Here is a 12,277-nt window from a genome sequence, read left to right on the forward strand (position 1 = left end):
ACTTTCCTCCAGCAATAAAATATGACTCACTGAAGGCTCAGGTGATGCTTCACAGTTTTTCCAAATAAAATATTTTTAACTAAGGTATGTACATTGTTTCTTAAAGACATAATGCTATTGCACACCTAATAGACTATAGTATAAATGTAACTCTTACATGCATTGGGAAACCACAAAAAATGTGATTTGTTTTATTGTGATATTCACTTTATTAGAGTAGTCTTGAACCAAACCCACAATATCTCTGAGGTATGCCAGTACTGGGTTTTATACCTCTGAACAGGGAGTTGAAATGGGATATTTGGTTATTTTCAAGCATGTAAGCTCTGTGGAATAAGTGGGATTTATGCAGAGTGACCGTATTCCCCAGGATGCCTGAGACATTTGGTCCAACTCTGCTATCAGATAAAAAGCCTCACTGGGGGATGTCACAGCTCAGGGATAAAGCACCTACCCAGCATGCACGAGGTCTTGGGTTCAATCCCCACTACCTCCAGAGGTTAAAAAATTAATAAATAAACCTAATTACCTCCCCCAAAAAATAAAAAGGAAAAGAAAAATTTAAAAAGCCTCACTACAGAATGAAATGGACCCAGGGTGAGTGGAAGTGGACTGGTCATTTCTAAGTTACCTCCAAGTCCTAAAATCCCATGCTTTGATGATTCTAAGTACAGAGGCAAAAAGAGGTTGTTTTAAAATTTTTACCTAAGGAAATTTTGACTTCCTTGTTTCTCAGACTATAGATGAGAGGTTTTAACATGGGGATGACCCCTGCATAAAACACAGACACCACTTTGTCTTTGTCCATCACATAGCTGGAGCTGGGTTGCAGATACATGAACAGGATTGTGCCAAAAAAGATGGTGACCACCATCAAGTGGGAAGCACAGGTGGAGAAGGCTTCATACCTCCTGTTCACTGGATGGATCCTCAAGATGGCCATGAGAATGTAGAGATAAGAAGTGAGAATAGTCAGGAGGCAGCTCTCAGTTCATTAAAACTGGAAAAAGCAAAAATGAGAACTTCATGGACATGTGTGTCAGAACAAGAGAGTTTCAGGACAGGTGGAACGTCACAGAAAAAGTGGTTGATGACATTTGAGTGGCAGAAAGACAGTTGGAAGGTAAGGCCAGTGTGAATGGCGGCATTTATAAAGCCTGCAAAATATGTGGCCAATACCAGCATGATATTAAGATGGGGGGACATAGAGACTGTGTAAAAAAGAGGCTAGCAGATGGCCACATAACAGTCATAGGCCATCACGGTCAACAGGAAGCCCTCAATGCCAGCAAAAGAACCAAAAAAGAAGAACTGAGTGGCACATTCATTGAATGAAATGACTGGGATGTCCACCCAGAAATTTACTAGCCTATTAGGGGCAATGACAGAAGAATAACAGAAGTCAACAAGGGGCAGATTGCTGAGGAAAAAGTACATGGACGTGTGGAGATTTGAGTCAATCTTGATTAACAGGATCATGCCAAGATTTCCAAGCACAGTGATCATATAGATGACTAGAAATACCATAAAAAGAAGAAACTGTAGGTCTGAATGATTACTGAATCCCCAGAGAATAAATTTAGTCACTGTTGAATGGTTGCTCATACTTTTGTCTCTGAATAGATGATTCATTTGCTGAGATAAGAAACCAAGGAAATAAATTACACAAAAATATCAGGGGAATCAAACAGCTTGTTTTTTGCTGTAGGTAAGGTTATTTCCAAGATGTCCTAAGAACATGAAAAAACCTCTTTTCTTTTTTACTATCAAAAAACAACAACAAAACAAGGTAACTAAACACTAAAGTAACTTACTTTATTTAAAAGTGAGTATTTATGCTCATGTTTGTGTGAAGGCTTTGATAGTCTATCTTTCTATATCCTAACCTACTCCTCAAATTTTATCTCCTCCCCTCTTGATCATACTACCTTCACTACCTGTCATCCAATTCCTCTGCATTCCTCTTGCAATTAAATGTATGATACAGTTGAATAGACCTGCTGTATCCAGTTCTATTTTTCCTGTTTTCTCCTAAACCCACTCTAATCAGGCTTTCATCCCATCACTCCACAGAAACTGATCTCTTCAAAGTCATCAGGAGTCTTTATGTTGCCAAACCCAGTGGTCAATTCTCAGCCATCATTTTGATCTATCCATAACATTGGGCAGAGGTGATGGCTAACTACACCTTGAAAAAGTTCCTTCTTTTCCAGGACACCAGACTCTGAGTGTCCCTCTTACCATGTGGTTGTTCCTTCTCAGTCTTCATTTATTCCTCTTCTTTTCTCTGACTCTTAAGGTTGGAGTCACTCAGAACTCACATCTTGACCCTCTTCTCTGTCCTGCTTACACTCTACCTTGTTGATCTTACTCAGTCTCATGACTTTAAATTCTGCCTACGTACTTACAACTCCTGAATGTACGTATTTAACCCTGACCTCTTTTCCAAACTCAACTTACAATTTAGTTGCTTACTCATGTCTCCACATTAATATTGAATAGTGGCTCAACATGACCCAAATCTGATTTGCTCATGACCTCCTTAAATGTTTTCCAAGTATAGCATTCCCTGTCTCAAGCCAGTGACAGCTCTCCACTCATATTTGTCCAAATAAAATTAAATATAAATAAATAAATACTAGAGAAATCATTCTTTCTTCTTTCCCACACACTCTATAACCAGTCTCTAAGATAATTATATTGTCCCTACCTTCAAGATATGTATATCAAGAATCCAACAACCTCCTACCACCTCCATTCCTATCGTGAAGGCTCAAGCCAACAATCATCTTCCACCTACATAACTACAATAGTCTTTTGACTGATCTTTCTATCCCTAAACTTGGCTAAAATATTATCCTGTAAAATACCACTTTTAAAAATTTACAGCCATTTTATAAAGCTCTACTTTATGCATAATATACAAATACAATTTTTATATGTAACAAACATATAAATTGACATAAATGGAATATTAGCCTATATGATATATATGATCCTATATGTATGTGTATGTGTATACATATGTGTTTGTGTATATGTAGATAAAGGCTGAAAATTGCAGTCATTTTCTCAACGGGTGCATAAAAAGCATAAAATAATTTGCTCTTACACGCACACATGCCAGGTATTTTGGCGCTCCTTCTGCACAAAATTAATTAAATTTTCCTGCTTTATACACACACACAAATTCATACCACATATACATATATTCGCACACATATGCATGTATTCATATATGTATGTGTATGCACATGTTGAATATTTGAAAAAAAATCATCTGTTATTAGTCATCCTAAATTTCTCTCTTCTAAAAAAATCCAGGTTAGTTCAGTTGATACTATTAAATTCAGTGTTTCAAACATATTGCAATTAAGATATTTAATCTTAATTACTTGAATGTTTTTTGAGTCCTCCTGGAAAATTCTATACCTCAACACTTTGAAATAAATTAAATCATCTTACCTTTTGTCCTTAAAACAATATTCCCAAAGTAGTGGTGTCTATTTAGTTTAGTTTTATTTTTTGGGTATTGGAGGAATACAAGTTTTCTTCCTTACAATGTGAAATTCATAGCTTTGATGAAAATGGAAGTGGCATCACATATTCAGCTGTGGTAGAATTAAGGCATAGTTATGAAATTAAGCATGAGTAAAAGGAGTAGAAACAATGCTGCTTCTGAATCTGAGGCAGAATTTCAGCCTATTAAGTTTGTGACAATGCTCTTGAGATTTAATCATCTCTGCAAAACAGGAAAAAGTCTGAAGCTTGAAATGTGCTAATCCAAAATTAAGACATTCATTTATTTTTCACTCAGATAATTGAACTACATTCTCCTCAATGAACCATCTATACTCTGGGGAGTAACTTAGGCATTGAGAGAAATACAAAATCACTTTTACAGTCTTGAACCTCCATTGTGCACAACATTGAATTAAATGGTACAGGATTGATTAGATCCTGCCTCTAAATTTCAGAATTGCACTTAAAATAAAATGTCTACTCCTTTCTATTAGAATATAATTCACATCACACTCATTAATTCATTCAACAAATGTTTAGTGAATGTGTTTTATGTAGCAGAAGCATCCTTGGTATTGATAGAGTAGTCAACAAAGTCAATCTTGTTTATTTCTTCATGCAGTTTTCAGTCTGGGGTGGGGGAAAACAGCTATTACAAAGTGATATGAAAAAAATAAAGTCCAAGGCCTATTTATCAGCTTTCTTTATTATTCCTTTTGTAAACCAAACAGGGTCTTGCCTCAGGGCCTTTGTATTCACTGTATTTATACATGTAAGGCTCTTCCACAGACATTCATGTGATGCTCACCCTACTCAGGCCTTGCTCAAGTATCATTTCCACAGTGAGCTCATCTCTGACACAACCAGTCCCTATTCTCTTGCCTGCTTTAACTTCTTTAAAGCACCACTCACATCCATGTCACACACACACACACACACATAAATGCCTATGCACACATAAACACAAATTAAGTACAATGATGTCTTCCTCATTTGAATACAGGTTTCATGAAATGAGAAACTTTGTTTTCTCACCTGTATATCTTCAGTTTGTATTACATGCTGATTTTTCCACTAATAGTTTGTTGTTGTTGTTGTTGTTGAGTGGAGTGGGGAGGTGTCTGGATCAAGGTGGCAGAGTAGGAAGATGCTGAGCTCACACCCTTCCACAGACACACCAAAACTACAACCACAGCAAAACACCTGTCTCTGAGAACGACCCGAAGACCAACAGAGCAAACTGCCTACAACTAAGGATATGGAGAAAAGGCTACATGGAGTTGGGTGGAAATGGCAGAGTCATGGTCTGGTCAGAACCCACACTCTGGTGTGGAGACCCAGAAGCAGGAGTGACATCACAACCTCAAAGGTCCAGTCTGAGGGGTGAGGGGTCTGGGACTTACATCTGGCTCCCCAGCATGGGGGCCCTACACTAGGAAGATGAGCCACCATAACATCTGTCTTTGAAAACCAGCAGGGCTGAGGTCTGGGAGAGCCAGAGAGCTGTGGGAAACTGAAATTTCATTCTTGAAGGGCTTGCAACAAACTCACTACTAAGTCCCAGTACAGAGGCAGCAGCTTGAAAAGTGTCGGAGACACATGAGAAGAAGATCCATTGATTAATTTTACAATATGTGCCAGAGGGGCAGGGATCTAGTGAAACTTTCCCTAGTAATGAAAGTGCTAGTTGGCACCTATTTTTTTTCTCTCCCTCCACCTACCTGGCTCAGTGCTGGCAGGACTGTTTCTGTCACTCTCCATCAACCTAATCAACAACACACACCCTTCCCCAGCATTCTCCTGAGGACCAGCTCACTCAAGCCCCCTACCATGGACAGGTTCTCTAATCCAGCTTCTGTTCCACCCCAGCTTGCAGGCAGCCCCATCCAGTACTAGCACCCTTCTTGGCTCCCATCCTGTCTCACCCACAGGTAACCCCAGCCAGCACTGGCTCCCACCCAAAGATCAGCAATAGAAATTGGAATACTAAGGGTTTTCTCTAACTGCACTAAGTAGCTTAAGCGGAGGACATGGAGAAGTTAACGAGTAAGTTTAACTGGTTGGGATTCAATCAGATACATACATGAAGAAAATGTAGAACCATGGAATGGAAAGAGATTGAGAATGAGTCATTATATAATGGACCATGGAATCTCAGTTGGGCAATCAATGAAATGTGGATATAGGAATAATGACAAAATATCACCTTTTTCTTTTTAGATTGGTGAATAAGAAACATTTAAAGGATAGATATTATACTGGAAGAGTTAGAATAAAAGGGAGCAGGGAGGAAGGTGCCAGCCATGATAGTTTTGAATATCTTTGAGAGAAACCATGGTTAGTAGTTGACAGAGGAAGCTGTAGGGAGACCAGAAAACTGTTCTGGGTGGATAGGATGAGTTATCTCTTCCTTTGTATTCTCTCAGAAGTTTTTCAGGGATGAGGTGGTCTTACCTGGAGCATGTGGCGCACTAGTGTTCTCTGCTCTTGTCTTCTGTAGATAGTGGGGTGAACAGAAATAGGAAATAGACATTTACCTGATTCCAAATCATTATTTAGTCCTTCTTCAGTATGCCATACTATCAAAGAAGTCTTTTTTTTTCCCATTGCTGTAAGATTGACAGCCCCCAGCTTTATAATAATAAGCTATAGATAGATAAGTTAATTTGATAAATGTTTATTGAAAACTATCTAAACTTTGACAAGGCTAGACATAAAATTTTAAAGTACTTTAACTTTGAGATCACTACCCTCAAAATATTCCAATTCACAAAGTCAGTAAAATATTCCCCTGCTATTGGTGTGGTATCCATGTTACTATAAGACCCAGTAACACTCTTTCTTGTGTATTGTTTGGTACTCCTGACATTCATGTGAGGGGAATAGTGTCACTATTTATAATGGATGCTGAGATAGTGTCCAGATTTGCCTTTCAGGGTTGAAGTATTTATTCCCCCAGCTTCTAAGTGTATTGGCAACTGATATCTCACAGCTGAGTTCCACTCGGAGTAATCTTTGCTGCATGGAATTGTCACGCCCAAGACTGTACCCCCTTCCAGTGGGGGACCCGTATCCAAAACTGGTCATTGTGGCATTACAAATACCTGGCCCCTTTTTGACAATTTGGAATATATCTAAAGGATCATCTCAACCCCAGAGTTCTATGTGGAATTGGCTAGGTACTCTGTTGTGACTTCATCACAATTCAACTTCTACCCAACCCTGATTTTCCTACTCCCTTACACATACTATTCCTGGGAACACTTTCCAATCAACTCCCTGCATGCAAGTATCTGTCTCACAGTCTGTTTGCCCAGGTCCCAATCAAAGACACCAATATTTGTAAATAACAAAACTGAGAGTGAAAAAAGCCAAATATTGGCATTGAGACTTAGGCCCAGGTCAGCCAATTCCAAGTATTGATACTTTACCAGACACTGTGCCCCCCACTATGTTGATTCATCCTATAAGCCCATGAATACACATTTAAGACACCAAGAGATTAAGAAGCATACCTCACTTTAAACAATCTACCTTAACACAGAAAAACAGCTTAAGCAATCTGACGATACAATTAATATGAAAACATATTTTCTTCTACGTAACAAGGTGATGTGTAATATGGCTTTACAGTATCTGTTTCTGTAAGATCTTCTGAAGGGCCCCTTTCACATCCTTATTTTTCAAACTGTAGATTAGAGGATTTAGCATAGGGGTCACTACTGTATAAAAGACAGAGACAATCTTGTCCTGCTCCATTGAGTAGCTAGATGTAGGGCGCAAGTACATGAAGAGAATTGTCCCAAAGAATATGGTGACAGCCATGAGGTGAGAGGCACAGGTGGAGAAGGCTTTCTGCCTACCCTCTAATGAGGGCATCCTCAAGATGGCAATGAGGATACACAGGTAGGAAACAAGGACAATCACAACACAACTGATGACATTAAAACTGGAGAAAGCCATGGTCACGATGCCATTGATGTGGGTGTCAGAGCAAGAGAGTTTGAGCAGGGCTGGAGAGTCACAGTAGAAGTGGTTGATCTTACTGGAGCCACAAAAGGATAATCTAAAAGTTATTCCCGTGTGTATGGCTGCATTCCCAAAGCCTGCTAGGAATGAGGTAGTCACTAGCAAGGAGCAGATTCTCCCAGACATGAGAACTGGATACAGCAGAGGGTTCCAAATGGCTGCATAGCGGTCATATGCCATCATGGCTAACAGGAAGCATTCAGTCCCCAAGAAGCAGCCAAAGAAGTAAAACTGGGCAGCACATCCATTAAAAGAAATAGTCTTATTTTCAGACATGAGGTTCACAAGCATCTTAGGAGTAACAGAAGAAGAGTAAGAGGCATCAACAAAGGAGAGGCTGCTGAGAAAGAAGTACATGGGGGTGTGGAGACAGGGATCAATCTTAATTAGCACAATCATCCCCAAATTACCCACCATGGTTGCCGTGTAGATGAACAGAAACAATCCAAAGAGGACAACTTGTAGATCTGGATTGTCTGAGAGTCCTAAGAGGATAAATTCTGTCACTTCTGTTTGATTCTCACCTTGGATCTCTTTCATATGCCTGATCATCTGAGCTGCAGTAAGAGAGAAGATGGAACATGGCATTTGGTCAGATGGATACATGACAGAGCTATAAACATCATTTTACTGGTATGTACACATGCAAATTCTAACAGAAGAGAGCAAAGTGAAAAACTTACTATGAAGTGTGTTGGACTTGATGCCAAGTCAAAAGACATGAAAAGACAGTTGAGTTCTAGGTTTGTTGCACACTAAGAAATGACCTTGACATGAGTGACTTAATATCCATTAACCAAGGTCACTTCTGGCATTAACTATTTATTGGGTAATTGCAGGAACTTATCCTTTAGATGCATCATTATTTATGATAAATAAATTAAGTGATATATTAATATACCATTTAGACACAACTTCTAGAAAAAAAAAGATCAAAATGTATTCAGGCCACTGATTATTCCTCCACACTACTAATGGAATGTATACAAAATATTGAAAGTTAGTAAAATTAATAAACATCACTAAACAATAATAAGTCACTAAACTAAATAATAATAATAATAATAATAATAATAATAATAATAATAATAATAATAATAATAATAATAATAAAGAAGTTTGAACTTCCTGGGCCTGGGAGAAATTTTAAAAACTGAAGTCCAAGCCAGAAGACAGTTCCCATACAGCTAGCATGGCTCTGACCCTACCCTAATTTCCCAGTATCAGCATTTACAGAAAAAAAAAAAGTTAAATAAATATTGAGCATTTTGGATAGTTGCCTTCAATATCTAGAGAATCAAGTTGTAAGAATGAGTAGACATCCCACATGAAAGTAATAGATCAGATACAGCAATGAAAACTCCTACGTAACACCCAGATTCACAGAATCACCACAGAACCAGAACACATCACCACCAGCATGTGGAATATTCCACTGTATTCATTCTAGGGAATAATTTTACACTAGGTTGTCTAACTGGAACTAAAATTCACCCCTTGCAGAGTGTAATGAAGTGAAATCATGGACTAAAGAAAAAAGAAAGATACAAGGAAAAAGATGAAAGAATGAAAGAAAGAAAGGATGGAGGGAGGAAAGGAGGGAGGAGGGAGAAAAGAAGGAAGGAAGGAAGGAAGGAAGGAAGGAAGGAAGGAAGGAAGGAAGGAAGGAAGGAAGGAAGGAAGGAAGGAAGGAAGGAAAATCAAAATAGATGTCCAGCTTAGATCTCTCAAGTAAAATTTAGGCAACAGCTCCAGGGGAGTTCTTCTCCATTTCCAGCCTAACTCCCTACCTCAATGACCTCAAATTATTAAACAGTAGATAAAATGGTGCTAATCTAGCTGCCAAATTATAGCTTAAAGTATTAAATCATTTATCATTTACAGCAGGAATTTATTTGATACTGTCTCAAATTTAAATGTGGGATCAAAGTAACCCACTATGTGGGCTAACATCGGAGCTAAAGGATCTACTGAGCACAGTTGGGGAGAAGGCTCACAGACACTGCCACACACAGAAGTGCCTATCCGCACTCTGCTCCACCTGCTTCCCCCTTGGGTAGGGGCTAAGTGCCCTCACCAGCAACAGAACCTGGCATGTTTGTACAGTGTTACAGTACTTTTCAAAGTGTCATTGCACTCATTATCTAATCTAGGCCTCACCACAGACCAGTGAGGGGGATACACATGGGTCCAGGAGTGTTAATAAGATGACCTTCTGTTAGGGGAGGTCAATGAAGTAGAGGAGCGAATCAGCGGTGAACCCTGGGTGTCTATTATTTTTAACATTTTTTATTGATTTATAATCATTTTACAATGTTGTGTCAAATTCCAGTGTTCAGCACAATTTTTCAGTCATACATGGACATATACACACTCATTGTCACATTTTTTTCTCTGTGAGCTACCATAACATTTTGAACCCTGGGTGTCTTGATGCCACATTATTTGTTCCCCAACACTACCTTGTCTCCCTTCAGATTTCCCTGGACAGAGGTGCAGCCTAGTCCTCTTCCTTGGAAAACGCTTGCTGTTTGAATTTCAAAGAAGAGCAGAAAGAATTAGAAAAAAGAAATAGATCTTTTCCTCTCATCTTCAACCAGAAAATTTCCCTCTGAGTACCTTTCTCTCAGAAATAGTAAAAAGAATAAAATGCCCCAGACATTGCGTGTGTGCTAGACACACAAAGAAAGGCGAAGATGGGTAACAATAACAAGTACTGAACTGTGCTGAGCATTTCCCATGTTCCATAATCACCATGTTAAGTATTCTTCCTGCACTGTTTTATTTAAATCCTATGAGATAAGCAGTGTTGTAGTCCTCTTTGTGCACATGGGAGATGGGAGGCACAAAAGATTGGTGACCTTTGCCCAAAGTCCCAGAGATCACCTACAGATGTATAGCCAGCCAATGCAACACTTGAGGTGATTTGTAAGGACCCCATCAGTGATGGATGTGAGCACTAATGCACAGAGCAATGGATATTGTAATTCTCAGAACCTTATTGATGCACTAGAACACACTTAGTTACACTGGGAGAAATCCATACACCTCCTGAAGAGAAAATACAGTTACAGTGGTTGAAAACTGTCTTTCTCAGAACTCACATTCATTAGATAGTATTTTTAGCAAAACACCACTTGTTTTACATCTAGTGCTGTGGATTACATGCTTTCATCTTTCCTCTATGCTAGCAAATGCATTTCCTGTTTTCTCTGAAACATTCCCCTTCCCCAGCCTGAGACTTTGCAGTCAAGCCTCTAGTCCAGAGATCCTTCAACTGGGTTGTCAATTTCTAGGAGTTTGTGAAAATATTAGTGAGATTTCCTGAGAATTGCTGGTGTTGAAAAGGTCTTGAAATCATATTATTTATTGATCCTTATAATCTTCCTAATGACAAATAAAATTTAATTAATAAAAATGGACAGAATATTTAACATACTTTCTTAGCCATTCGGTATTCTTGGAACTTTGGGTCTATGGGTAGATTGCAGAAATTAACAGGATATTAAATTTTTCCTCAGGTCAGTAAATTACATGGACAGAACTTTTTATATCATCTTCTTACCTTTGATCCTTTTGCTTGTTCTTGTCTAAGGCTTAAATTCATCAAAAAAAAAAAAAGCAGAAAAAGAAAAACAAATGTTTTTCTTAGAGGAGGCAGTCACTCTAATTCTCCCAGGTTAAGCAACAGGCAGAGTTGGAATGGACTTTAGACATCATTTGTTACAGAGGTAAGAAAACTGAAATGCTTTATACCTTCCCTGTCATAAGAGAGTTGCACCTGCATTCAGCAGAGATTGAGTTTTTTCTCCTTCATTTTTCCTTAAACTTTCCCAATCTGTTATGTCATGGTAAACACAATTCAAAACACAGAAAACATTGCTGCGGTACAGCTGTGATATTGTTTGTGGTTATTTCCGGTTGCAGAGGCTCTGGACCAGTGTCTGGAGTGGGCATCCTGACTTATTTTAAGTAGGAGGCACTTCTTGTTCTTTGGTCTCTGTGGACTTCATCCCTCACGTCACCTCATTTTGATCTACTTGTTTTTGTTTCCCTCTGAATCTAAGGAAAACACATGTCTTTCCATATTTCTCTCCTTTACCCTCAGGACACCTGGGCCCAGTGGAAAAATGAATTTTCAGTCCCATATTCCAAACAATTATTTAATGTTCGTTTTCTGTCTCTTCTAATAGTTGGTGGCCTGGTCCCCTTAGATGCATTGAAAGAATCAAAAGCAGAGCAGGTTTGCTCAGCCTTTGGTCTTGCCTTCTCTAAGGACTTCGAGTACAGATGAGAAGTTATGCTGCCTGAATCACAGTGAGGGGCAAACTGGAGGGGATGCAGGGATGTAGCAAGGACAAGGACAGACTTGGTCTTCAGTCCTGGCTCCGTGCCTCTCTGGTTGTGTGTCTTTAGATAGCGCACTAAATCTCTTTGTGCCTTAGGTTCTTCATTTCTGTGTAAGAGTACTGACACCTGCTTCACAGGGTGACTCCGTAGGTAAATCAAAGAACATGCATCATTGCATCAAATGAATATAGATAGATGATTAATAAATAAGACTTCCCTCCACCCTGAGTCTCCTCCATACTGTCCAGAGTAAGGAAGAGTCATCAGCCAATGAAGTCTAGATGGAGACTTACAAGCTTTCCTGTTGCCTAAATACATCTTCCATTCAAGAGGTACAGGGTCTGAGACAAATTGATCATCATCTGATGAGCATTTG

The 12,277-nt window shown here is 39.0% G+C and overlaps 1 protein-coding gene and 1 pseudogene across 1 annotated transcript; both read right to left on the reverse strand.

The window, feature by feature from the left end:
• Window positions 1-664: 664 nt before the first annotated feature.
• Window positions 665-1,605, reverse strand: LOC140694354 (olfactory receptor 5AP2-like; annotated as a pseudogene).
• Window positions 1,606-7,149: 5,544 nt separating this feature from the next.
• On the reverse strand, window positions 7,150-8,103 carry LOC140694520 (olfactory receptor 5AP2-like). The gene has a single exon (XM_072957727.1). It carries the CDS (start codon window positions 8,101-8,103, stop codon window positions 7,150-7,152), a length of 954 nt encoding a protein of 317 aa, XP_072813828.1.
• Between the last annotated feature and the right edge of the window lie 4,174 nt (window positions 8,104-12,277).

This window comes from Vicugna pacos, unplaced genomic scaffold (genome assembly GCF_048564905.1).
Source record: "Vicugna pacos unplaced genomic scaffold, VicPac4 scaffold_21, whole genome shotgun sequence".
NCBI lineage: Eukaryota > Metazoa > Chordata > Mammalia > Artiodactyla > Camelidae > Vicugna > Vicugna pacos.